The following is a 24411-nucleotide window of genomic DNA, read 5'->3' as shown; positions in this document are numbered from 1 at the left end:
AAACCCTCGCTCCCCAGTACCGTTTAGTCACCTTCCCCCTTCCCCCTTCCCCCTTCCAACCCACCTCCCTCCTCCAAATGAACACTACAGTGCTGTCTTTCTCTGTTGTGTTCTGGTGGCACGACTGAGTGCGATGTCATGCTCCAAGCAGTTGATTGAGATGAGTGAGTGAGGGCGTAGCGCGGTCTGAGCCGCGAGCGGGGTGGTCGCGGCGGCATGCACGCTGCTGTCACCTCTCTTTGTCGCCGAACGCGGCGGGTGAAGGGTGTGGAGGCTGGCGATGGCCGCAACTCGAGAATGGGCCGCCTGTCAACCGCTCTCGCCCGTTCCGCCTCGTCTTCACCATCATCATCATCACCACCACCTGCCGCCGCCGCTCAGCACCATCAGTCGAAATGGGCTTCAAAGACTCTGCTTCCTCGTCGACCGCCGCATCCGCAAGCAGCTCCTTTGCCGCAGATGTCCTCTCGCGCTTTGCGCCCCAGCTCGAGCGATACGAGGCCAGTCTCGCCTTGCCGTCCACACCCGCCTCCGACGATCAGGCAGACCTCGGCACAGCCAGCACCGCAAACCAGACCGCACAGGCTACCACCAACGCCGCCGTGTCAAAAGCGGCCGCCGACATCGTCCGTGCCATCCCCATCACCGACAAGGCCGCCGTCCCGAGCCACTCGGCCCTCGTCAGGCTCCTTGACCGCCTCGATCAGGCTTGCCAGGGCGACACCAACACCGCCTTCGACCAGGGTCCTTCTCCCATCTCGCAGGACAATGCCGAGACGCTTCGTCTCGTTGCGCTGGCCAGGATCACCTACGCCGCCTACGCCCTCGGCCTCGATGCCCTCCTCCAGGATGCGAGCAGGATCAACGACGAAGCCTGGTTCTGGACCGAGGTCGAGGAGTCGGCTTACCGCACCCTCGCTCACCTCGTTCAGACGCTGCCTCATCGCATCGCCGCCCTCGTCGGCGCTACGCTCGAACTGGCCGCCGAGAACGCCTCCCACACAGTGCGGGGCACCATGGATCTCGCCCGTCACTCGACCTCTTCAGACAAGCGCGCGAACAAGTCTCGCCCCTCGTCCGAGAGGGACGTCACCCTGCGAAACACGCTGCGCACCATCCTCGCCACCCCCAACATGGTCACCGGCATCCTCTTCCCGTACCAGTTCAGGAGCGAGGGCAGCATCACATTCGCGCTGGTCCAGCAGCAGGCCCAGGACAAACAGCGGGCCAGGGACCGGGCGTTTGGCCAGGCACGAGCGGCACAGGCGGTCGACGACGACGAAGACGAAGCTACCAGCATCAAGGCCAGGAAGCGCCGGGCAAAGGCACTGCGCTCTGCGGCACTCAAGCTTTCCCCAACCCACATGATCCGGCACGAGGCCCGGTGCAAGCGTCAGGGGCTGATGCACGAGCGCGACCTGCTGGCGGCAAAGATGGGCGAGCTGGCCCTTCAACAGGCCGCTCCGGGCGACAGCGACGATGATGAGGTGTCGCTCGACTCTCTCAGTGCCAAGGCTGTGGAGAGCCGCCTGCTGCAGGACCTCGGTGCCAAGGTCCACCGTCTAGCATCCGCCCTCGACCACGACGATTCGAGCGGCACTTCTACTTCCGACGAGATCAAGATCGACATCGAGGCGGCATCTTCGTCGGCCGATGCGCTCACGACTGCCCTTCGCACGCTGCTGCAGGAGACGTTGCCACGCAGCCGTGACCGCACCCGCCTCATCCTGTCGCCTGCTCGGTTCGGCCAGCCTTCGCCGCTGACGCAGAATTGGCCGAGCCTGGTCGTCTACCCGATTGCGGCGCTCGCCGTGTCGCGCTACCTCAACAACAACTGGGACGGCATCGCGGCCAAGATGCACGAGGCCAAGGAGACGGTGCGGGGCTTCCTGGTCGGGTGGGTGTGGGAGCCGTGCGTGCAGCTGCTCGAGACGGTGCGCCACGGCCGCGACGACGCGGGCGTCATCATCTCGCGCGAGTCGCTCCAGTCGGACCTCGAGAGCCTCGAGAGGATGGTGTCGACGTTTACGCGCGAAAAGTACGGCATCACGGGCGCGGAGCTGGACGCGGTGGCGTCGCGGGTGCGCCAGGGCGACCTGACCTACGTCCTCAAAATCTACGAGGACGAGATGCGCTCCCCGCTCAAGTCGGCCGTCAAGGGGTCGCTGATCCAGAGCCTGCTGATCCAGATCCAGAAGGCCAAGGTCGACCTCGAGGTGGCCATGAGCGGCATCGACAAGCTGCTCAAGAGCCAGCAGCTCCTCTTTGGCGCCGTCGGCGTCGCACCCGCCCTCGGCGTGCTCTACCTCAGCGTCCAGTGGCTCAAGGGCAAGGTCAGTGGATCGGGGACCAAGAGGGGCAGGCGCAACGCCGAGAACCTCAGGGTCAGGGCGTGGGAAGCGTTGCGGTGAGTACCAGGGCATTCCTATGCTATGCTTGATTTACAGCGCCTCGATCGTACAGCCCGAGCTGACGTGACCAACGATCGTTTTCGTACCACGACCACCGCGCCGACGAACGCCCCCGGTAGACGAATCGACCACCTGCTCTCCTCGCCCTCATCGACGCACTCGACGCTGCCGCCGCTCAACCACGGCCTGATGCTGCTGGACCTGTCGCTGCTGCGCTCCTCGTCCTACCCGCTCCTCCTCTCGGCTTCCAAGGGCAACAAGCACCTGGCCAAACGGCTGCAGCGCCAGTTCCTGCACGACGTGCGCGACCTCGAATCCTCCAACCTGCCCCGGGCTCGACGCGAGCAGAGCGAGAGGCAAGAGGAGCGCGGTACCAGCCTCGTCGACCAGCAGCCTGGTCTGGGTTACTGGAGTCGTCGAGCCGCTGTCGAGAGGATGTGGAGGAGCTGGGGCGGCATCATCCACGTCGGCGTCTGATTGCCCGACAGCGCAGCGCCGCGCCGCCGACGTGGTCTGCCCTCCCTCCCTCTCTCCCCCTTGCCAGGACGCCATCACGATCGACGACGACGTCACGTTGCACACGGAACGGAGGTTGAATGGATGGATGGCCCAGGCCCACCCGGGTCTCTGTTCGAGAGGGAGAGAGAGAGAGTCGACCGTCTAACTATACAAGGGAGGCTGTGTTGGAAGAGAAAGACGAGCAACAGGGGGCGCGAGAAGCGGGACGGCGAGAGCGAAGATGCCTCGCGGCTGCAATGATGTGTACAGGACGTCTGTCGACGTCGTGGTATGTAGCCTTGAGGCAGGCTGGGCCGACGGTCAATGATTGAAGAAATGAGCGAGAGGGCGGCGAAGCTGGCAGCGCAGGGCAGCGCAGCGCAGTCGATCGCGCGGTAACGAGAGTGGTGGTGATGCGTGGACGCCAGGTCCACTCGAAGCTTGTACCGTGACGGCAAGGCGGGAAAGAGAAAGAGGAATTGTCCGACGATGCAGGGATCGTGTGGGGCCACAATGGATGCTGGCGGGCTTGAAAAGATGCGCGGGGCCCGGCTGTCGGTGATGTCGGTGCTGGCAGGTGACGGCCATGGCGGTGGTCGACGGGTCGCTCTAAATGGAATACTGATACAGAGGCGGCGGAAAGAATGGCCTGGTGCGGTGCGGTGGACGGCGGCGATGCATGGCAGGGCGGGGCGGGGTATCCGCATCGCCCCTCAGTCGTGCAGCTGGTAGCGCGTCACCTCGTCCGAGACTCGCTGCTGGGGCGGAAGCTGCTGCGATGGATCGGCGAGGTACGGCGTGCTGGCGTACGCGGGCGGAGCATCTCGCTCGTAGCCATACGCAGCTGTAGAGGTAGGGCTGACGCCGTACGGGCGGTGGTTCGGCTGGCTGCCAGCTGCGTCGGCGTGCGAGCCGCCGTGCAGCGCGTGAGCCGGTGCATGGTCCGCTCCGGGGGATGTCGGCGAGAGACGGTCCTCGTTGCCTCGCAGTGGGGACCTCTCGGAAAAGTGCTCGGCTTGTGGCGAATGGTATGATGCTTGCAGCGCCGGGACGGGTGCACCCGGGTCCTGCCCGGGCGGTGTCAGAGAAGAGGGCGACACAATCTGGCCGGGCTGGAAGCTGCCCTGGTGCATCGGAGCCGTCGAAGCCTCCGAGCCGAGCATGTAGACCGAGCCCAGCTCGGAGGCGTGCTGATATTTGGCGTTCAACTGCGTGTCGAGCCGGATGTTTGGCCGACCGCCTTGGTTGGCGGCCCTAGCGCCGGGGCTGGCGGGGGACAGCATCAGCTCTGCGCGGGCTTGCGAGAGATCCGAGGCGTGGTCGAAGCCACCAGGATCGATGGGCGGTGTGGCGGGCGCGTCTTCGTGGGTTTGCTTGCGCAGAGGTCGGTGGAACTGGATCGCGCCAGCTGCGTTGGCAGATGGTGCTCGGTTCTGTTGGGGCGATGCGGGGGCCTGCGATGGAGCATACGAGGCCGGGGCCCGGTTGTAGGCCTCGTCGGCGCCATGGTAGCGACCGGACGTCTCGGCTCCAGCATACTGTGCCGGCGATGCCTGTGAGTAGCCCGCATGGCCCGCTTGCCGTGGACGGAGTTCGTACGTATCGCGGTCCTCGCCATTCGACTCGACGGGCCGAGCCTCGGCAGTCGAAGGACCTCCGCGTGCGGTGTACTCGGAGCCTCGGGCGTCCGTAAGAAGGTCGTAGCGGCGCATCCGCAGCTTCCTCTGGACGTCCGGCCTGACCTTCTCCATCCTCATGTAGAGCCAGTGGGCGGTCCAGATGGTGATGATGACGGTGATGGCGAGCACGACGTACTTGATGATCTTGGACGCCGTCGACTCGCCCTTGCCCCCCGCCTGCTCGATGGCGACACCAAAGTAGACGATGATGAGCTGCTTGGGCAGCGACAGCACGGCGGCCAAGGTGAAGATCCAGATGTTCATGCCGACGGTGGCAAAGACGGCCGTGGTAAAGTGGCCTGGCACCGCCGAGAGGCGGGCCAGGAACATGACCCAGAAGCCCCCCTCACGGACCATCTCGGCCATGCAGGCGTAGTAGATGTTCTTCCGCTCGTACTTTGCCGCCGTGCTTCGCAGGCAGTACTTGAAGGCGTAGAAGTTGCCGATCTCGCCGAGCAGCGTGCCAAGACTGGCGATGCCGAATCCAAGCCAGAGCCCATACACGATTCCGACGAGGACCAGGACAATCTCCTGGCCGAAGAGCGGGGGAAAGGCTGCAAGCATGCGGAGGTCGGGCGGAGGCGGCTCTGTCAGCTCTCCGAGGCCCAGTGCCGCCGTTGTTGGTAGGATCCAAGGGGCGTGCCAAAACTCACAGAGCACAAAGAGGATGGCGACCGGGATGGTCCAGCCCCACGAGACCGAGTTGGCCTTCTTGGAGATGGGCGTCAGCCAGTCGACGATCTGAGTGTGGTAGATGGTGACGAGGGCCACGACAGCGCCGCAGATGAGCAGAATGATCCACCAGTCTGTTCGCGAGTGGGACGAAGATGCGGAAGGTCAGCCTAGATTCAATGATGGAGCACCGCCGTTTGCGGGAGCGCAGACTCACGAAGATACTTGAGCCGGAAGAACTGCTTCCAGTTCTTGAGCATGTCCTTGACCGCCTGCATCCCCGACTTTCCGCCGTTGGCGTCGTCGAGATCCGGCGGAAACTGTTTGAGGATCTCGCGCTGTTCTGGGTTGAGCTTCTCCCAGACCGGGGGTCGGTCCTTGTAGACGCCGTCAAAGGGCGATTCGGGCCGCTCAATGTCTCGCGATGACCGGCCAGGCCCGGTCGCTGCGGTGACACCGCCATAACCTCGAGCAAAAGGCTGGCTGGGCAGGGGAAGGCCGTCGTCGGTATGGTACGGGTGAAGGTCGACTTCTTGGAGACGCTTCTCGCTGAAGCTCTGCTTTACCCCGCCCACGAGGTTTTCGCTGGAAGCATTGTGGCTCTGCGGTTCGAGCTGAACGTTCGAGACGTTGGCGTAGGGGTTGTAGAACGGACGGTCGTGCCCGTCGCCGTAGCCGCCCGGTGCATATGGATCCGAGAAGTGGGCATTGGTTGGGGTGCCGAGGTAGGGGTGGTCCTGGGGATAGGGTATCGAGAGCGGGTTCCGCTGACCGTTCTGGCCCCGCTGCCGCTGCGATCCACCCGGCGGGTAGTATGGATTGGCCATCGTCGGGGTCGAGGCCGCGATGGGGTGCGGCAGGGGGCGAGTGCCGGGTTTGAGCTATCCTGACTCTCGAGAGAGGCGCCTGCGCCGTGCGGTAAGCTGAGCGTGCGGAAGAGATTGGGAGCTAAGGGAAGGCCGAGGGATTGTCGCGCTGCTTCAAAGTCCAAGAAGGCTTGGCTGTTGGAGCAACGCAGTCCGGCAGCGGCGGGTCGAGGTCGATGCGTCGGATCTCCCGGTGGCTAGCAAGAGGTCTTCTCTTGGCAGGCTTGATAGGTCGCGATCGTCAAAGCTGGACGTTGCGCAGCAACGTTAGCTCGGGTCAATGGTGGCAGAGAGCGAAGCCGATAGAGAGGCCGTCGCGGTCAAGGGATGGTGAGGAGCGGAAGAGGCCAGGCAGGGTAGGTGGGTCGTGAACGAGCTAGTGGGAATGCACAGCACGCAACCAAGGTGGCAGTGCTCGCCCAGAGCCGACGCCCAGCCAGCCTAGCCAGCCAGCCCGTGGATAAGGCTCGGCGTTGGCCCCGGCGGACGCGAGATGCCTGGCCAGGCCAGCCAGGCCAGCCAGGCCAGGCCCTTTGAAACCCTGCCCTGCCCAGCTCGCCCTGCCCTGCCCGGCGCTGCTGCCGGCCGCGTCCATGAACTCGGCCGTCCAGCTGCTGCTGCTGCTGGCTTCCTGGCCTGCCTGCCGAGAGGCAGGAGGCGCCGCGCTCGGCACCAGCCGACGAGCTCGAGGAAAATTTCGCCTGCCAAAGTGGGCGGCGCAGCTTGCTGGCGAGCACGCACGTACGCTGCTTCCCCCTGAGCAGCTCGAGCTCTGGCTGCTGGCTGCTGGTTGCCTGCCTGTCTGCCTACCGCACCGCACCGCATCGCTACATACCCTACCTCGCCCTGTTGGCCTGCAGCTTTGCAGGCTGTGCGTAATCTGTGCCCAGTGCAGCCGGCCGTGAAGAAAGTGGGCGTGGACGCCGGATCAGCGTGGGCCCCTCAGCGCCAGCAGACCAGCTTTCGAAGCGCGCGCTCGCGACCTGGAATCGCGTCTAACACCGTCGCGCTGGACAGGCTCACCTTGCTGCCCTCTTCCTCTATTCAGTCCCCCCTCAAGGCATGCTGGGCCCTTTGTGGGCCGAGGTCAATGGTGCGCAACATGGTCAATCTCATTTCAAGCTCTCGCGGACAGAGTCTTGCTTGTGCACGAGAGGCTGTTCCTGCCTTTACGCTTGAGTCTGCCGGGACGACCTCTATTGAACGATGCAGATGCGTAGCTCGTTAGCCCGCCTCACTCGATAGGATCACCACGCCCATGCACCAGCGCCCTCGCAGGACGAGGCAGTAGTTGTAACCAGAGACGATTGCGATGAACAACATTCGTAGGAACGACAACAAGGGAGAGGAGTGATAAGAAACGAAATTACAACAGCTGAAGAGGCCAAGGGACGGTGGCTTCGTCTTGTCTAGTCGGCCCATCGGCAGGGATAGGGTAGAGAGACAGAGCGACGGGATGTGGTATGTTGCCGGCCGGATCTCGTACCGGCAGAGCATCCCGGAGCAGCGGCAGAAGCGTCGAGCGTTCGATACGAGGAGCTCTCAGAAGCTACGCCTGTCGAAGTCCAGAGAGGGTCGAGATCAGGGAAATCGAGATTGGAAATGTGTGTAGTACAGGGGTCGCCGGCCGGTCTGGGCCAGGTCGAGGTCGATCCGAGCTTTGACCGGCGGGTGAGTGTTGACGATGGGAAAAGGAGCGTGGTGGCGTGGATAGCAACGGCGAGCGGCGACCCTAGTCCTTTCGGGAGAGCTCGATGACGGGCAGCGTGAAGAAGCTGGTGTCGGGCGTCAGGAGACCTGCGGCGCCGACGTACCAGGCGATGGCAGCGGTGAGGATGCCAAAGGCACCGCCGGCAGTCTTGACGGCGGTCTTGCCCGAGAACTCGGCGATAAAGAGCAGCAGGAAGGTGAGGTCGAGGAAGAAGAAGAGCGAGACCAGTCCGACCGAGGAGCGGAACGAGGCGATGAGCATGATGGCAGTAAAGATGAACCAGGCGGCGAGGTAGATTCCGAGGGCGTCGGCGAGCTGCGACTCGGCCACACCGCTAGGGCTGGCAGCGCTTTCGGCCACACCGAACCAGGGAATCAGGATGACGGCGTACGAGAACCTGATGATTTGAAGCCAAGGAGGTTGACAAGTCAGGCGAAAGTTGGTCAGCCAAGCCTGCCACGATGCCACCAACGAAGGAGCGTAGGAGCGCACACAGCAAGCGGGCGTCCGTCCGGGGCTGCCGGGCAACTGCTGCACGCTGATCGACTACTCACCAGAAGCCACCGTAGGAAGCAAACGCGGTAGCACCGAACGTGTTACCGGCGGCGAACTCCCACATGCCGGCGAGGAACTGGGCGAGACCACCGTAGCCAAGGGCAAGGCCGGTGACGACGTTGGGGGACTCGACGCCGCGCGCGGCGATGTTGTACATCGAGAGGGTGAAGGTGGTGGCGGCGAAGCCGAAGAGGCCAAGCGGGGCGGGGTTGGCAAACTTTCGGTGGTAGATGGGGAAGGCGGGCTGCGAGTTGTCCTGCGGGTGTCCACCGGGGGTGAGGGCGCGCATGGGGACGGCACCGCCCTGGTAGACGTTGACGCCGTTCTCCTGCTGCTTGACTTCGGACATGGCTGCTGGCGGATGAGTGGTGGTAGAGGGGTAACCGCTGGTGCTGCTGGTAAAGTCGAGGTGACGGGTAAAGCGGGAGGAGGAAAAAAAGAGCTCGAGCGCGGACGATGAAGGATGAAATCCAACGAAGGAGGGGAAGGGGGGTACAGGTGTGGGGAGATGGGTGTGGCCACGGTGGGTTAAGTACCTGGGCGGATCCTGATCAAGCTACGAGACGGCGACGAGGATCGGAGGTACCTGGCGAGGCGAGGACAAGGGCGGCGATGGGCCCAGAAGCGCAACCTCTCAGATTCCGGCTTGGCGGGCGTCACGGCACCCAAAGCGAGCAAGCAAGCTCGAAGAGAACGGTAGGGTGGGGCAACAGACAGAGGGAGCTCAAGGGGGGAGGCGAGCGTGGGGGGAGAGGCCCTCAGGGTGGCTGGGGACCGTGTCTGATGGGCATCGAGCCAGGAAAGCCGCTTCTAGATGGATGTGCGTCAGGCTGGCCCGCTCGCCGCGCTCGTCGCGCGCGCGCGCAGTCCGAGCGACGTACCTATACGCACACCCTCCCCTTGCCTCCCTGAGCCTGCCGTCGGAGCAAAGACTGCACCGACATACCGGCATCTACGGTAGATCGCGTACGGCGAATGTCCTGTGCAGCCTGCTTTTTGGCGGCTTCCAAGCACAAGCAGGCAGGCAAACAAGCAAGACGGGCGCGGCCGCACAAGGAAAGGGGCTACTGCCCGATGAAAACAAAGGCAGGCAGCCGGGCAGCGGGTAGATGCTGGGGGGCGAGCAAGCAAGCAGCAGGCCAGCAGGCAAGCCAGAAGGCAGCCAGCGCAGGCGGCCAGAGGCATGCATGCGGGGGTACCTGCACTGTAGGCGGCGGCCAAAGCTGCCAGGAGGAGGCCAGGGCAGCGCCCGCCCTGTGCTCCCCGACGAGGCCGCTGTACAGACGTACGTCGACGAGCCGGGCCAGCCATCTCCTCGGCAAAGACGGGCATGGTGGCCGCCTGGGCGCTGTGACGGAGGGTGATGTCGCTAGCGTCGCACCGTACGGCCTGCCGACCCTCTAGCCAAGGTGGTGACGACGAGCCAAAGGCGCGCGGCGGTCGGGGATGTGGAGAATCGGCGGCGGCGGCGGCGGCGGTGTTTTTTGCGAGGAGCCCATGTCGCGCTTGCAGCGAGAAAAAACAAAATCGCCTGGCCTGCTTCGGCTTGAGCCGACGCCTCGCTAGAGGCGGGCCCACAGCTAGACATCAAACAAAGACGCGGCGGCGGCGAAGATCGGCCAGTCCGCTTAGCGAGGGCGGGGCCCAGCAGCCTTCCCCCAGCCAGCCAGCCAGCCAGCCAGCCAGCCAGCCAGCACATCGGGCTTCACAGAGCACAGGCTAGAGCGAAAGGAAAGCAGGCAGGCAGGCAGGCAGGCAGGCACCTTTTCGCGCTGCACGACCATCGATAGAGAGGTTCAAAGGATCGTCCTAGGTAGGCCTCGAGCGCTTCAGTCGTCTCTCCCAACATTCGAGGCCGAGGGCGAAAACATCAGCCCATCTCTCGCAGCAGCTGCATCCTCGCCGGCGTCGGTGCGTCGGCCAGCCAGCCGGCCGTCTGGCTCCTGAGTTGGATTTTTTCCTCCTAAAAATGATGCCGCGGCCACGCGCAGCCTTTGTATGTGCGTCGTCAATATGCCGGACCGACCTCCGACGCTCCGCTCCGACTTGGCGATGGTGCCGGATAGGTTGGTTCGTGTGCCTGTCGAAATATCGTCACCGCTCGTCGACGCCTTGGGGCAATCAGAGCAAGACGAGGAGCATGTAAATCATCGCTCAAAAGTGGATGGGCACGGTGCGAGGCGTAGAGTGCCATCTCAAGCGGGGACGACGCCGAATCCGCTGCAGGAATCGACAGGGTGGCGTGTGTCTGTACGCCGGTCAGTCGGCTCCCCCTCTTCGACCTGCGTTCACAACAAGCAAGCGGCAGGACAGAAGTCCAGGACAGGACAGGGAAGTCAGCGCGTGGAACCGGACGTACGCACCGACATCCGTTCCTGCAAGCGACTTTTCTGGTCTCGAGCTGGCAGCGGCTAGACGTCGACGCAAATCGAGTTTAGGTAGGTATTTGGCTGCCGGCCCGCCCGTCTCTCCTCCACCGCCCGACCGTCCGATTGAACAGGTCATTCCGCCCTCTTGCCCCCCCTTGCGGCCCCTTGTCCCCTGGCCCCCCCCGTCTCGGCTGCCCCGCGTTCCGGACGGTCCTTTCCTTTGGAATGGTGTCCTAGCGACACGTCCACCACCGACCAGAATGCCGGGATCCCCAATCCATTGCAAGTGCCGTGGCGCCACCTGCTTTCGTGGCGTTGGCGAAAAGGGCGTACGTGCTTGCGCGAACAGCAGGCGGCGCACTGTCTGTAGCAGATCGAGTCGCTGCAGCGTAAGTAGCCGCCTGGACATGCGGTGGCCAGATCTGACCTTGGCGCGCGACGTCAGCCAAGCCAAGGCTGCGCAAAGTCGAGCCCCACCCTAGCCTCATGAGAGCGGCTAAGCAAGCCGGACCTCGCGGGTTGACCACGACGTGCCGAGTGCTCTGCGTACGCACACCTTTTTTTTGCGCCGCTCTTGTCCGCCGCCGGTCGGTGTGGTGAGGCGTCGGAGTCTGGCATCGTTGGCCGTGGATGACGGAAGTCGAAGGCGTTGTCAAACGTCGGGGATCTGGGGGCAGGACAAAGCCGCAGCGACGCCGCACGGCGTCTCCGCCTTTCGGTGCAGCACGGTATCCGCCCTCAGATGGGCCCTACGCGAGGAGGAGCGAAGTGTATGTAGCCTAGAGCGGCCCAGGCTCTCGGGATCAGGGAGCACCGTACCGCATCATCGCCTCCTGCCGCAGCTGCCAGGCGAGCGAGACCTATTCGATCTCGTCCCCACAATCGCGAGCCTCTTTGCCGGGACACAGGCCCCGAGGGTCCACGAGCGGGTTTCGGTGGCTACGTATCCGCGCAGCGTCGGGATCCTCGCTCGTTGTCGTGCGCTGGCTTTTTGTCCCCATGTCCATGCCGCTGTGTTAGAAGCAAGCCTAAAACCTGCCGCGAGCTAGCGTTGGTCTCTATGCGGGGCACCGCACGGTAGGTGCAAGCTGACCGGCGGGCAACAAACGAGGCGGGGCGCTCAGTGGCCCTACATGTAGCCTGACTTGGTTGGTCGGCGAAAAGAGGCAGGTGTGCGTGCGGCGGTGTGGGTGGATCTTGCCGCTTGCTGCTCCCTCGTTAACGCCGACGAGGGGATAACGCCGCCATCCTCCGCAACCAAGATCCGCCTTCTCCGTCGAGCCTCGCCAACAGCGGGACAACATCGGCATCACGCAAGCAGGCTACCGGCAGGTGCCTTAGCTATGGGGCTCTGACTCGCGCTGCGGGGCCCCAACAGCCCCGCCCTGTTCCAAACGGGCGGGGGTGACAGGACCGAAGCCGTCCAACAAAACCTCGAGACCGCAGCACCCATCGCCTTCGGGCACGGATAGATCCGATGTCTTGCTTCCCGTGGACCGAAGCTGACGAAAGACGACCGTACCTCGCTGCCGGCTTCGCTTGCTGCAGCAGCGTGGTCGTATCGGCGACCCAGCCTCGCTCCGCCCGCCAAGCCTGACGCTGCCGGGCATCACGGAGACATTGGTTGTTGCTGCATCACTCTGTGGTGCTCAGCGCGCAAGCTCTGCGCAGTAGGAGACGTAGGTACTTGTACAGAGGCGGAAGAGGAGTCAGGGCGGAGCAATAAAGAGCATACGAAGAGCAAAACTGGAGTGCCGTCGTCACGCGGCCGAGTGGTGCGCAGACCGAGGGGCCGGGCCGCATCGAGCTGGGCTGCGCTGCGAGTCCAGCTCCTACTCGTCAAAGACGACGCGGGCGCCGCCAAAGATGTACGGGTACGTGGTCTGGTAGGTGTTGACCACCGAGCGACGGCCAGCGACCGAGGGGACCGTGGCCCAGCTGCCGCCGAGTACGACGCTGTGCTTGCCATCAAAGAAGTCGGCGCTGTAGCCTGGGTAGAGGGCAGCGGGGCGGAACCCGTCGAAGCCCATAAAGGGCGTGCTGGTCCACTCCCACACGCCGCCGTTATGGCCGGGCAGCAGCGTGCCGTCCGAGTCGTAGCGCGGGAGCGAAGCCGGCACCGGGTGCCAGTTGCGGAAACCAACGTTGGCACACGGGGCCGCCTGCGCCTGCGTCGGATTCTGCGAGCCTCGCCGCCCGTTGCCAGGTCTCGGGGAAGGCGTGCTTGTGGCGGAGGTGGGCAGGCTGCCGTTCTGTCCGTCCTGCTGCTGCTGCTGCGCCGCCGCCGCGACACCGGGCCCGTGCATCGAGATGCCCGGCGGCTGGATCTCGGTCTTGAGCAGGCGGCGAGCCTTGCTCTGCGGCTTGGGCGCGTTCTGGTTCTCGGTGATGTAGAAGCGGCGCAGCATCATGATGGCCTCGTCGCGGTAGTAGCCGCCCACTGACTCGTATCCGGGCGAGCTGACCAGCGCATCGTCGTCGTGCAGGCCCAGCACGCTGCCGTTGCCCCCGAACCGCTCGTTGCCGGCGCCGAACACGACGCGCTGGATGCCGACCTGGCGGAGGGCGGCGCCGCACATGAGGCACGGCTCAATGGTCACGTAGAGCGTCGTGTCCTTGAACGGGTTGTCCCCGGGGAGGCACGAGTGGGGATCGACGGGAAAGTCGTCGCTCTTGGGGGGGTGAGTGGAGAGGATGTAGTCGATCGCCTCGAGCTCGGCGTGGCGAGTCGCCTGCATGGCAAGCAACAATGCGCAAGGAATGGCACGAGGGGAGGTCAAGCGAGTCAGCGAGTCTCGTCCCTCATCGTATCAATGGGGTCATTGACAGGCTGGCCACTCACGTCCATCAGCTCGTTGGTGCGGTTGCGGGCCTTGACGATGATCTCGCCGTTGCGAACAAAGACCCCTCCGACCGGCACTTCTTTGGCGTCGGCTGCCTCTTGCGCCATTGTCAGCGCCACCGCCATCCATTTGAGGTCCTCGTCGGACTGCTGTTCCCTGGGCACGTACTTGACGGCCGAGCCGCGTGCGGGGGGCGGCTGCTTGCCCGGCGGGTCAATGACGCTGGCGTCATCCGCGGCCTCGGCGTCCGCACCAAACGGCGGCACGGTCAGGTCGAGCACCAGCGCTTCGGGAGGCGCGTCTAGGAACCTCCGCAGTTCGGGCTGCGTGGGCAGCCTGCCTCCCTTCCACCTGGCATACGCGGCCAGCTGGGCTCCCGACGCCTGGACGGGCCAGTGCTTTGCGACGTCCATCTCCACCGGCCCGTAGACTGTGCGGACATGGCGGTCCGGCCGACCGGGCACCTCGACCCACGACGCCGGTGCGTCCGCGCTTCCTGTGGCCGAAAGGAACTCTGCGAACTGGCCATTGGTGATGGGCATGGCCGAAATCTTGAACGCGCCCGTCTCGACCTTGCGACGAGGGTGCTCGTTGTCCCAGCCGAACTCGGGGTTGCCCAGCTGCGCATTGAGGTCGGCAATGTCCGACGTGGGCCGCGTCGCCTTGATGTCAAAGTCCTGGCTGTCGTCGTCGTCGTGGCCCAGGATGACGGAGCCAGCCTCGAACTTGATGAGCTGCTGCAGAGCACGGTCGCCGCCTCGGCGCCTGTAGTCGTTGTCCCAGTCGCGCTTCAGCGTGGCCCAGTCCGGCTTGATGAAGCCGGCGGGCGGCAGGGTGCTGCTGCTCTGGCTCAGCATGTACAGAAGCGTCTCGAGGTGGAGGGCGATGTGCTCCAGCGTCATCCACAGCATGCGCGCGAGCCTGCGGTCCATCTGCACTGTGCCGGCCGCCACGCCGTCGTAGATCCGCTGCACCCGCGCCGCCACCTTGGCCTTGTACTCGAGGATCTCCTGGAGCGTGGGCCAATCCTCTGGGCGTGTCGGCACCTCGCTGTGCGGGTTGCACTGCGTCTCGTCGTCCATGTGAGGGTCGATGCCGCGTTCAAAGATTGACGAATAGCGCTCATTGGTGTGTGGCTCGTCGAGGTGCCTCGAGACGTGGATGTCGAGGAAGGCGGGGATGTGGCCGAGGTAGAAGAGGCAGATGTGACGCAGGTCGATCGGCTTCTCGTGAAGCATCGAGGGCGGGATCATGCTGAGCGTTACCGTATCCCAGGCCTCCCACATCACCGCCCAGTCCCTTGGCCCGGGCAAGCCCAGCAGCGCCGCACGCTGGGCGTGCTGGTCGACGCCGCTGTTGGCCCAGCCGTCGTCGGTCGTGAATCCGGCCCGTTCGCCGTTGACGTCGCCGTTGACGGAGGCCGCTACGCCGGCATCCGCCTGGGCGCCACGCGAGTTCGAAAAGTGGAACTGCGGCTTCTCGACCAGCCAGACGTCGTAGCGTCCCGAGCGATCGGTCCATTTCTGGACGACCCGCAGTCCCGAGTAGTCGAAGAGGTCGAGAGCCTCGCGCTCGCTGTACTTGTAGCTGCTCTCCATGTGGATCAGCTCACCAGCGGCGATGCGGATCGGCTCGCCCTCGTGGCCGGGCACCGCGATCTCCTGATCCACCTTGGAGCGGTAGTAGGACTCGTGGCGACCCTCGCGGCTGTTGTAGCGGTCGTGGTACTCGAACTTGGCCCTGTCCAGCACACCGCCGCCGAGGACGCGGTCGGCATGCTCGATGCCGTTCATGATAAAGTCGCGGGTGAGGCCGGCCGGGTCGTTGTAGGCCAGCGCCACGTCGGCAGGCTTGTTGCGACGGTCCATCGAGATGAGCATCGTGTCCTGCGGCCGCATGCTGTTGGCGGCAGTCTTGGAGAGAAAGTCGGCGGCCGACTTGCGGTCGAAGTTGCCAATGCTGGAGCCCAGCCACATGAGGCAGCGCGGGCCCTCGGTGCCGCCGTCCTCGTCGCCGCCGGGGGTCTTGGCCAGGCCTCCCCGGCCGATGAAATCGAGGCCGGCGTCGTAGTCGGCCCACATGCCGTGGAGCGCCACCTTGCCGTCGAGGACGGTCCAGCCTCCTTCGTCGCCCTGTCGAGCCTCCTTGGTCCTGAGCTCGTCCAAGGTGCGGTTGAGCTCGGCCTTGTCGAGATCGAGGGCGTAGTAGTTGACGCTGGGGCCCCGTGCGGTCGGGGGCAGCAGCTCCAGGGCTCGGATGAGGTGGATCGTCTTGCGGAGCGAGCCCGCTCCGAGCTCGACGAGGGATCCGGCTCCGACGGCGCGGTCACCGTCGAGGCCCTCTTCGGCGTTGACGCCGCCGTTGAACTTGCCCACGCTCTGGTCACCCCACTTTTCCTTGTGGCCGTTGGCGAGGCCCGCGTTGCTGGGCGTGCGCCCTCCGCCATCGTCTTTGCGCGGCTCTTCCTGCCGCTCGTCTTTCTTGGGGGACTCTGGGATAGGCCGAGAAGCGGGCAGGGTGTGGTAGCCGAAGATGCGGCGAGCAATCTCGGGTCCAAACTCGCGCAACACCTCGAGCTCGGCGTTGTAGAGGTAGTACTCGGGCGCGGTGGTGAGCTTGTCGTAGAGGAGGAGGCCCTGCTCATCGTAGAGGATAACGGTGGGCAGGGTGCGCCTGTAGGCGAAGCTGCGGTCCTCGGCGTCGTTTTCCTTGCCGGGGATCATGGGCTGATCGAGGCCCCGGAGGCCGGCGAGGATGTCTTGCCTGAGCTTGTCCTTGGCCGATTCGGGCGAGAGGCTATCGGCGGTGCCCGAGTATAGGTCAATGATGGGCACGTGTCCGAGACCGTCGGACGAGGCAGTAGTAGGGGCGGCAGATCGAGCCTCGGGCATCTTTACTGCAGCCTTGATCGAGTCGACCATCGAGTGGGCGGCCGAGGCGACGGCGGATGGAGCCATGGTGAGTTGGTACGGCGCGTCGAGGGGGAGGGAGAGGCGATGGGCAAGCGACGCAGATGGCTGTGCCGGGCTGTTGAAACCGGCACCAGGGTTGGACGAGCAAGGAGAGGCAGGCGTTGTAGGAGAGTGCGTGTCTAGCAGACAGCAGCGTGTAGGCGGAAAGACTTTGTCGAGATGGCAGCAGGGGGATACCGTTGAAGCTGCAAGGCAGGAGGGGGGCGAAGGCGAACAAAGGTGAAGGGGCGGGTCGGGTCGGGTGTGCCAAGGTTTGGAGGGTGAAGCTTATATCAGGAGAGCAGGCCAGAGACGTTGGCGGTGGGGTCGACAAGGTCGACGGCGGGCCGCGAGGAGAGCCAAAGACGAGGTGGCTGGTGCAGAGGCAGGTCCCAGGCCGGCAGGGCAGCAGCTCGCTCCTAGCTCCTCCACACGGGGGCCTGCCGCTGTTGTGCGCCCGCGCTTTGGCGGCCAGGGGAGGTTCTGCCTGCCTGCCTGCCTGCACTCTAACTGGTCTCTGCCAGGCGCGACTCAGCCAGGGCAAGCAGGTCAGGCAGGGTCCACCTGGCCAGGCCAGGCCCCGCTGCCTCCGCGCTGGCTGGCTGGCCCGGGCCTGCCTCCCCTTCGATGCTCAACTGCAGCCGGGTGCCAACCAACGTTATGGGGTCGACCCCAACGTGACGCTGCTGCTGCCGGCTGCCCCGCGCTGCTTTGGTCGGTCGGCCTTTCGCCGATCCCTCGCTCGTTACGCCTATTCCAGCTGCTCGAAAAGGCAGGTCACGACTCTGGCAACGTGCGGCCAGGCCACGTCGGGCGATCCGATCCGCTCACAGGCTGCTGCGGTGCTGACCGCCATCGTCGATGTCTGTGCGCCGCTCAGCCCGGTGCCAAGCTCGACAGACGACGACGAGGGGCGGGCACATCCCTGCTGACTCCCATCGGCGTCGCTAGCCTCACACGCACGCACGTACGCCGCGCTTCGTCCGCCCTGCCCTCGCCAGGCTGGAGCAAGCGCGTGGGTCCCAAGCTCGCCGGCCACGTCGTCGAGCCCCTGTCGGGTACCAGATACAAGTAGCACCATTATATACGCAATATTTTTGGGTTTTGACATCAAAGGCAGTCTTAGTATAGTGGTTAGTACGAGTCGTTGTGGCTCTTCCACCCCGTTCCTTCGCCGGAGCGGTGACCCGACTAGACGGATGTTCGATTCCTCCAGACTGCATCTTCTTTTGCCCTCTTCCTGTACCTCCAGAGGAAACGGGAGCTTCTTTTTGCACCGAATTCGGGAGCCATTCCGCCACTACTGCATCCGGGCGCCGCCGCCGCACGCCAGGAAGGGAGGCAGCGTTCTTTTGACGGCGCGCGACGTCCAGTCGTCCAACGGCACCGCGACTGCACGGTCAAATCGACGTCGATATTCAGACAAGGTAGATTGGTCATCTGGAAGAAGAAAGGGCGGCAAGATTGTCCGTTTGTCGTCGTTGCGGAGCGGGTTCGGAAAGGGAGACGCGGTTATGATACATGTTCGGAGCGTGGCCGAGTGCCGAGGAGAGCGAACGGAACACGCCGGTTGGCGATCCAGTCGCCGAGATGCTCGTAGAGGGCCATGGAGACGGACGCAGGAGCGGGACGAGGCGTCGTCCCGGGCACGGCAGCATGGCCGCGCTCAAAACCTCGAAGCCGGCTGCGGGCGGTAGGAGGGGTAGTCGTCGTCGTAGCCCCCCTTGACCTCGGGCGTCTCGGGCGAGCCACGGTCGCCGTAGGGCGAGTGGTGGTCCATGCCGTGCGCCGGCGGGCCGTAGGGGCTGTATCCGGGGCCGTAGTGTGCGCCGGCACCGTACTCGTCCTCGCGCGGCTCCCAGACGGCCGAGTCGCGCGCGGCGAGCGGGATGCTGTCCGGCCCGCCGTTGTTGGCCGGGCTGTAGCGGTACTTTTCAAAGTTGCCGCGCGCCTCTCGCTGCTGCTGGCCGTAGGCGCGCTGGGCGAAGCACATGTAGAGCTGGGTGAGGCCCATCAAGACGATGAGGCCGCCCATGGTGCCGACCTGGGCCCACGTCAGCACGTTGCAGATCGTGCGGCCGGAACCGTCGAGCGCGCTCGTGGCCTGGCTGACGGCGATGCCGGTGCCGCTCGAAGCAGGCGTGTTGCCGTACACGGCCGTGCAGGCGTCGAGCGCCTCATTGTGGCGGGCCGCCGAGACAGCGAGGAAGGCGGCGGTGCAGGCAAGCACGATGCAGGTGAGGAGGAAGTTGATGCGGATGTAGAGGCGGTAGAGGCCGGACTTTTGCTTGGCAATGGCAAAGAGGCCGAGGGGCTGCCAGAAGAAGGTGATGAAACCCAGCGCCGCCACGAGCGACTTGGACCAGCTCGGGATGACGTTCATCGTGGCGACAATCTGCGGAGGCGCCAGCGCCAGGATCGCCGTCACCAGCGCGACAAAGGCGAACTCGAGCACCAAGAAATAGGCGCCGGCGTTGACCAGCGGCACGGCCTGTCGGGTAGGTCGGGCCCAGGGATGGGCCGATCGTGGGTCAGCGAAAGAGCCACCAACTTCACCCTCCAGACAGGGGCGGATCAACCGGCACTCACGCAGCAGCAGAACTCCATGCCTCTAGAACGACCCATCTTGCTGTCAGGCAAGCTCGTTGTTGTCAAGCTGGAGCGTCGCTTTCCCTTGGGGGAGTGCGAGCGGCGGTTGAGAACCTGTGTGGCGGAGGTTTGCCGGAAGTCGTATGTCGCGGGATCTTTCGCTTGGGACCACGAAGGAGCGTAGATAGAGACGATGCAGCAGGCGAAGTGGAAGCAGTGGCAACGATGATGGTGCCGGTGATGGTGGTGAGGAAGGCGGCAACGGAAGCTTCCCGGCTGCGGGTGCCATAGAGCGGCGGTGCCGCAAGGCCGGCGTGGCGGGCGAGGGCGGGCAAGCAGGCTGTGCTGAGGCGGCCGCTGCTGCTGCCGCTGCTGCTGGCTTGCCGCCGCCAAGTTCAACGGGAGGCTGTGTCACCGGGGTTGCGTGCATGCCCTGTCTCGCCTGCCGCCCGACCGGCCGTGGAAATTCAACTGCAAGAGACGCCGCGGGCCCAAAGTGGAGTTCAGTGGTGGGTTGACGTTGTGGTGCTGCACCCGGCAACACGGAGAGAAACTCGAAAAAGAAATGGACGGCCTCAAAGGCCACCAAAACGTATTGACAAGAGTGGGATTCGAACCCACGCCCGAAGATAGCAGATTGCCCCTCGCTCAATGCGAGGTATCTTCCTTAATGCTACGCCTTAGACCACTCGGCCATCTTGCCTCGCGTGATAAGTAGCCGAAATTTTTAAAAATTAAGAAACACCGGGGTCACTCGTCCTTATGGATCGACGGAGCCCTGACATGCGCGTTTCGAGCCACACCGAGAGCGGGGGGGAGAGCGGGTATCGTTGTCCAGACGAGCGAGCAGTGCACGGTGGAGGGGCTAGGAGAGCCGAATAAGACATGATGAGGGAAGGACAAGGGTCGGGGAGAGGGCAATGCGAGGGTGGATCGAGAGGCATGGCCTGCGAGCAAGGCGAGGTGCAAGGACTGACGAGGCGTTCCGGGAAAAGGGCGGGTGTGAGGGGCTGACGAGGGTATGGTACGAGGGAGAGAAAAGGGGGCAAAGGGTCCACGGGCGCGGGTCTCAGCCGGCGGCTGCGGCGGTGGTGGCGACCGACGACGGCGTGGCAAACGACTTGATGCTCTCGAGGACCTCAAAGATGACGGCCGTGTTGGTCATGAGGTTGTGGCCGGCGCCCTCGACGACGTGGAGGCGGCAGTCGTCGAGGGAGCGCTCCATCCATTTCGCGCTGGCGAGGCTCACCCTCTCGTCCCTCGACCCGTGCCAGATGCGGCACGGGTGCCGGACGTCCGTGAAGTCGAAACCCCATGGCTTCTTGCCCAGCACGAGCGAGAGGTCCGAGGCGGAGCCGCGCTGGCTCTCGGAGTGCGATGCGCGCAGCAGCGCAACCCCCAGCCCGGCGTCGGGTTCGATGACCAGGCCGCGCTCGGGCGTGCTGTAGATCGACGCCGAATCGCCGCTCGACGAAGGTGCACGGCTCTGGCGCCGGCTGGCCTCGCTGCTGAGCGTGCCGGTCGACCTCGAGTGGGGAAGCTCCGCGACGGGCTTGCGCAGTCGCTGACCACCATCCGACGGCGACCGTTCGAGCCACTCGCACCGCTCGTCGATTGTCAGCTTCTCCTGCGATGCGCACGACGGCGTCGTCGAGCTGATCGAGACCGAGCGGGACAGCGAGTAACGATGCCGGCCCGGCCTGCCGCGGTACGCCGCCGCACCGGACCCGTCCGTCGCCGGTGCCGCATCGGACGTAGGCGAGGACGACTCGGACTGGGCCTGCCGTGCGCCCAACAGGCCGCCGAGGAAGGAAAACGAGGCCTTCTTGTTGAGGGTTGGGCCAGTGGCTGCCGCGCTCGTCCCTGCTTGGCCTGACGGCGTCGAGGTGGGCGAGGGTCCGAGCGTGGTGGTGCTCGTGCTCGAGGGCAAGGCAACGAGTCCGGACGCCGCCGCCGCTCCAGCGTGGGATGAGTCGGACTCGGTCCGCCGCATCGCAGTGGCTCCTTCGCCGCGTGCCGGCGAAAAGGCATTCCAGTCCGTCTGGCACGAGACGAAGCTGGCTGGCGTCCCTGCGGCAGACGTCTCGGATGCCCGCGTCGACTTGGGCGTGTCGTGCGAGACGCCGTTGGCCGCCTTGGCCAGCTTCCATCCCTGCAGCTTCCAGTCCGCCACCTGGGCCGTCCGGATCACGCCGTCCGGCACGTATCGCAACCAGCGGTACCCACTCTCGGCACTGGCGCCCGTAAACGGGCTGAGCAGGTGGACCGGCCCGACCAGACGCTCGCCAAAGACCAGAGCTGTGGCCATGGCATAGGGCGCGCCTGCACTGTGGGCGAGGAGCGAGAAGCGGGCGAGGCCGAGGCGGTCCGCGACCTCGTTGACCACCGCGCTCCACGCAAGGATGCTTCGCCGCTCCATGGGCACGTCGTCGCTGCGTCCCAGCCCCCAGCGGTCGATGCAGATGAGCCGCAGGCCAAGGGCCGCAGCCAGCTCGTCGTAGAGGCCGACCAGGTGCCGTACCGCGCCGAGTCCGAGGAACACAAACACGGGACTGCCCGCCCTCGCCCCGACGTCGGCGTAAGAGACCCGGTAGGGACGCCCCGGGCCGCTGTGGATCGACATGCTCTCGGTCAGGGAGCCGCCGTCTGCTGGCTTGAAGCGATCCGTCAGGCTCGACTTTGCCCCGGCCCGTGGCTTGCTCTGGGTCCTCGATTCGACAAAAGGCTCTTGCAGCCCCTGACCCAACGTCGTCGATCCGGGCAGGGGCGGTGCCGCCTCGTCGACTGGTGAGACGTGGAGCTGGGCAAGACTTTGGAACGCCCGGACCTGCGCGAAGGGGGCGCTCGCATCGCCAGGGCCAGCACCGCGAACTCCTTCTGAAAAAGACCGTCGCCGCGAGCCAGGGTCGGCACCGTCCGATGTCGGGTCGATGGCGCCGTACCTCCTCATCCCTTCCCAGATCTCCTGCTCGACCGAGTCGAGCGACGACTCGGACGCGTTTGAGTGGACACAGATCTCGACGCCGTTGCGTGCCGGTGCACTCGGAGCAGAGGCAGGTTTCCGCCAGTCGTAGCTAGGAAAGCGAACCTCGCCCGGCGTGGTCTGGCGGGTCATGCCTGTCCCGCCGCTTGGCGCCGAGCGCGGCATCGACGGCGACCGGCTCGGCTGGGAGGCTTTCAGCGCATCGGCATTCCTCCGGATGATGTCGTCGATCGAAGGCACTGTCTCGGCCTTTATTCTCAAGCGGTCCGGCTTCGCCCGGGACTTGCCCAGGGCGGCCGACGACGCTGCGTACGTGCTCGAGACCTCTTGTCCGGCCGGCATCCGCTTGGCGAGGCTGGCGAAGCCTGCAGTGGCTGCTGGCACCGTCGCAAGCACGGGCGCGCCTTTTTCGGGTCCGACCGGTGGCTGTGCCGACGCTTCGACCCTTTTGCGATCCCCGGGCGATGATCGCTGCTGGGCCCGAGGCGGAGGTGGTCGGGATCGCGATGGCCCGGCCGCAGGTGGCGTTTGGAGCGAGGCATCCTCGTGTGTCCTCGTAGGGAAGCGGACTGTGTCCTTCAGCGGGGGTGATGGACCTCCCGTTTCGGCATCCGCGTTGGGCGACGATCGTCTTCCCGCCGTCGGAAGGAGGGTCGACCTGGGCGTGTACGGCCCCTGCGCCTTCCTCTCGGGGTACCGCTCAAAATAGCTGGAGCCAGAGCGGGGCTTGGCCGATGTCGGGGGCGCGTCCATGGACCTATGCTCGGGTCCACGAGCGCTTGGAAACGTCAACGCCATGGCTGCCGAGTCAGAGCGCCGTCGGGAAAGCGTCGGCGCACATGTCATAGATGTCAAGTCAACGACAGAGCCTCACAGGGCTGATCAAGGCTCGCGGCCGATTGGCGCACCGCGATGCTCACCTGTATCCGGATGACGGCGTGTGTGCGCGTGCGGTGTGCTCGAAGTGGCCGTGGCGAGGCGCCGGTCATCGGCATTGGTAGCGGTAGTGGGATCAGGTCTCGAGGCTCGAACCTCGGCGCGAGCGGCACGGTCCGCAGTAAGCGCAGCGGCACCTATGGCCTTGTTCGAAGGTTCCGCAGCGGGTGAGGTACGCTCCATGCGCCCTGCCCTCTCAATCGATGTGAGGTTGGTCCGGCGGAGGGCCAGCTTGTCGAGTTAGGGCCGGATGAAGCTGCTAGCCACCGGTCCGAGGCTATCCGCTTCTTAGACTAGAAGCGCGGCAGCTGCGATGCACGGTCTCGTCGTATGGGTCGACATCCGGCCGCTCCGAGGGCCGCGGGCGTGCAGATGGGACCGCAGCGAGACCTGCAATCCGATGCGTGTGTGTGCCGTTGTCCGTCGTACTTGCTGTCGGCGTGCAAATGTCTGCGGCGCCGAGCACGAAAAACGATGGCGGCGTCTTCCTAGTATCGGCCTGACCGAGGAGCCGTGTGGCTCAGGGCTGGCGGCGATGCGCTGCTGGACACGAGACTTTGATGCGAGTTGCAGGTCGAAGAAGCTGGATGGGAGGCTGCAGTTGCGAGAGGTCCGACTGGTCGGGCGAAGTGGTTTCGACGGCGTCTGCGATGTCCTAACGAGATGGCCATAGAAGGAGGTGGTCGTCCTGAGCCGAGGAGCGCCAGACGAGCCTGCGGGTAGGGTGGAATGGAGGATGAGGGTCGGGAGGCAAGGCCGGATTGCAGCGCAGGTGCGTCGGCAGGTTGAGCCAGAGAGCAACACATCCCGCCGCAGGAAATCTCCGGCCCAGCCTGGTGTAGATGATGGCTGGCTCGCCCGCTGCCCGAGCACTCGCCGAGCCGCAGAGTGGGGGAAAGGCCGGGGGCGTGGCAGGCCAGGCCAGCAGCGCAGCGGGCCTCCCCCTCTTTGTGCGCGCCCGCCAAATGCGGGCGGAGCGGTGGGCGGGCCCCCCTCGGGCGAGCGGCGCCCAGGAGGTCTGGCACGCGTCAGCGTTCGTCCAGGTCAAGGTTCTACAGCAATATTAAACTAAATATATATGCAACTTCCGATTGAGATTAGCATGCGGGGCAAGATGGCCGAGTGGTCTAAGGCGTAGCATTAAGGAAGATACCTCGCACTGAGCGAGGGGCAATCTGCTATCTTCGGGCGTGGGTTCGAATCCCACTCTTGTCATTACGTTTTGCTGGGCGTTGCTTTTTTCCTGCCCTTGCCAGGGGTTGGCGGCGGCTGATTGGGCCAAGTCTGTGGTCACGGCGAGACTGTCCGAGACGGCGTTGCTGCTGTGCTTGGACCAGGAGTTGGTGGA

The 24411-nt window shown here is 65.0% G+C and overlaps 6 protein-coding genes across 6 annotated transcripts; 1 reads left to right on the top strand and 5 right to left on the bottom strand.

Annotated features, from left to right (window-relative positions):
- Positions 1–395: 395 nt before the first annotated feature.
- On the top strand, positions 396–2888 carry PFL1_00508 (uncharacterized protein; the record flags this gene model as incomplete). Its single annotated transcript, XM_007878002.1, has 2 exons — positions 396–2407; positions 2531–2888. 2 exons carry the CDS (start codon positions 396–398, stop codon positions 2886–2888), a joined length of 2370 nt encoding a protein of 789 aa, XP_007876193.1.
- A 734-nt stretch (positions 2889–3622) lies between these two features.
- On the bottom strand, positions 3623–6087 carry PFL1_00507 (uncharacterized protein; the record flags this gene model as incomplete). Its single annotated transcript, XM_007878001.1, has 3 exons — positions 3623–5142; positions 5242–5394; positions 5478–6087. The coding sequence occupies 3 exons, from the start codon at positions 6085–6087 to the stop codon at positions 3623–3625; spliced, it is 2283 nt and encodes a 760-aa protein (XP_007876192.1).
- A 1771-nt stretch (positions 6088–7858) lies between these two features.
- Positions 7859–8741, bottom strand: PFL1_00506 (uncharacterized protein; the record flags this gene model as incomplete). Its single annotated transcript, XM_007878000.1, has 2 exons — positions 7859–8234; positions 8392–8741. The coding sequence occupies 2 exons, from the start codon at positions 8739–8741 to the stop codon at positions 7859–7861; spliced, it is 726 nt and encodes a 241-aa protein (XP_007876191.1).
- Positions 8742–12593: 3852 nt separating this feature from the next.
- On the bottom strand, positions 12594–16561 carry PFL1_00505 (uncharacterized protein; the record flags this gene model as incomplete). Its single annotated transcript, XM_007877999.1, has 2 exons — positions 12594–13493; positions 13604–16561. The coding sequence occupies 2 exons, from the start codon at positions 16559–16561 to the stop codon at positions 12594–12596; spliced, it is 3858 nt and encodes a 1285-aa protein (XP_007876190.1).
- A 1660-nt stretch (positions 16562–18221) lies between these two features.
- Positions 18222–19180, bottom strand: PFL1_00504 (uncharacterized protein; the record flags this gene model as incomplete). Its single annotated transcript, XM_007877998.1, has 2 exons — positions 18222–19046; positions 19145–19180. The coding sequence occupies 2 exons, from the start codon at positions 19178–19180 to the stop codon at positions 18222–18224; spliced, it is 861 nt and encodes a 286-aa protein (XP_007876189.1).
- A 1033-nt stretch (positions 19181–20213) lies between these two features.
- On the bottom strand, positions 20214–23246 carry PFL1_00503 (uncharacterized protein; the record flags this gene model as incomplete). The annotated part of the gene is made up of 2 exons (XM_007877997.1): positions 20214–22927; positions 23048–23246. The coding sequence occupies 2 exons, from the start codon at positions 23244–23246 to the stop codon at positions 20214–20216; spliced, it is 2913 nt and encodes a 970-aa protein (XP_007876188.1).
- Between the last annotated feature and the right edge of the window lie 1165 nt (positions 23247–24411).

The sequence above is a fragment of the Pseudozyma flocculosa genome (genome assembly GCF_000417875.1).
Source record: "Pseudozyma flocculosa PF-1 unplaced genomic scaffold scaffold00001, whole genome shotgun sequence".
In the NCBI taxonomy this organism is placed as follows: Eukaryota; Fungi; Basidiomycota; class Ustilaginomycetes; order Ustilaginales; family Ustilaginaceae; genus Pseudozyma; species Pseudozyma flocculosa.
Note: the sequence above shows the minus strand (reverse complement) of the source record. Positions and strands in the feature narration are given on the sequence as shown.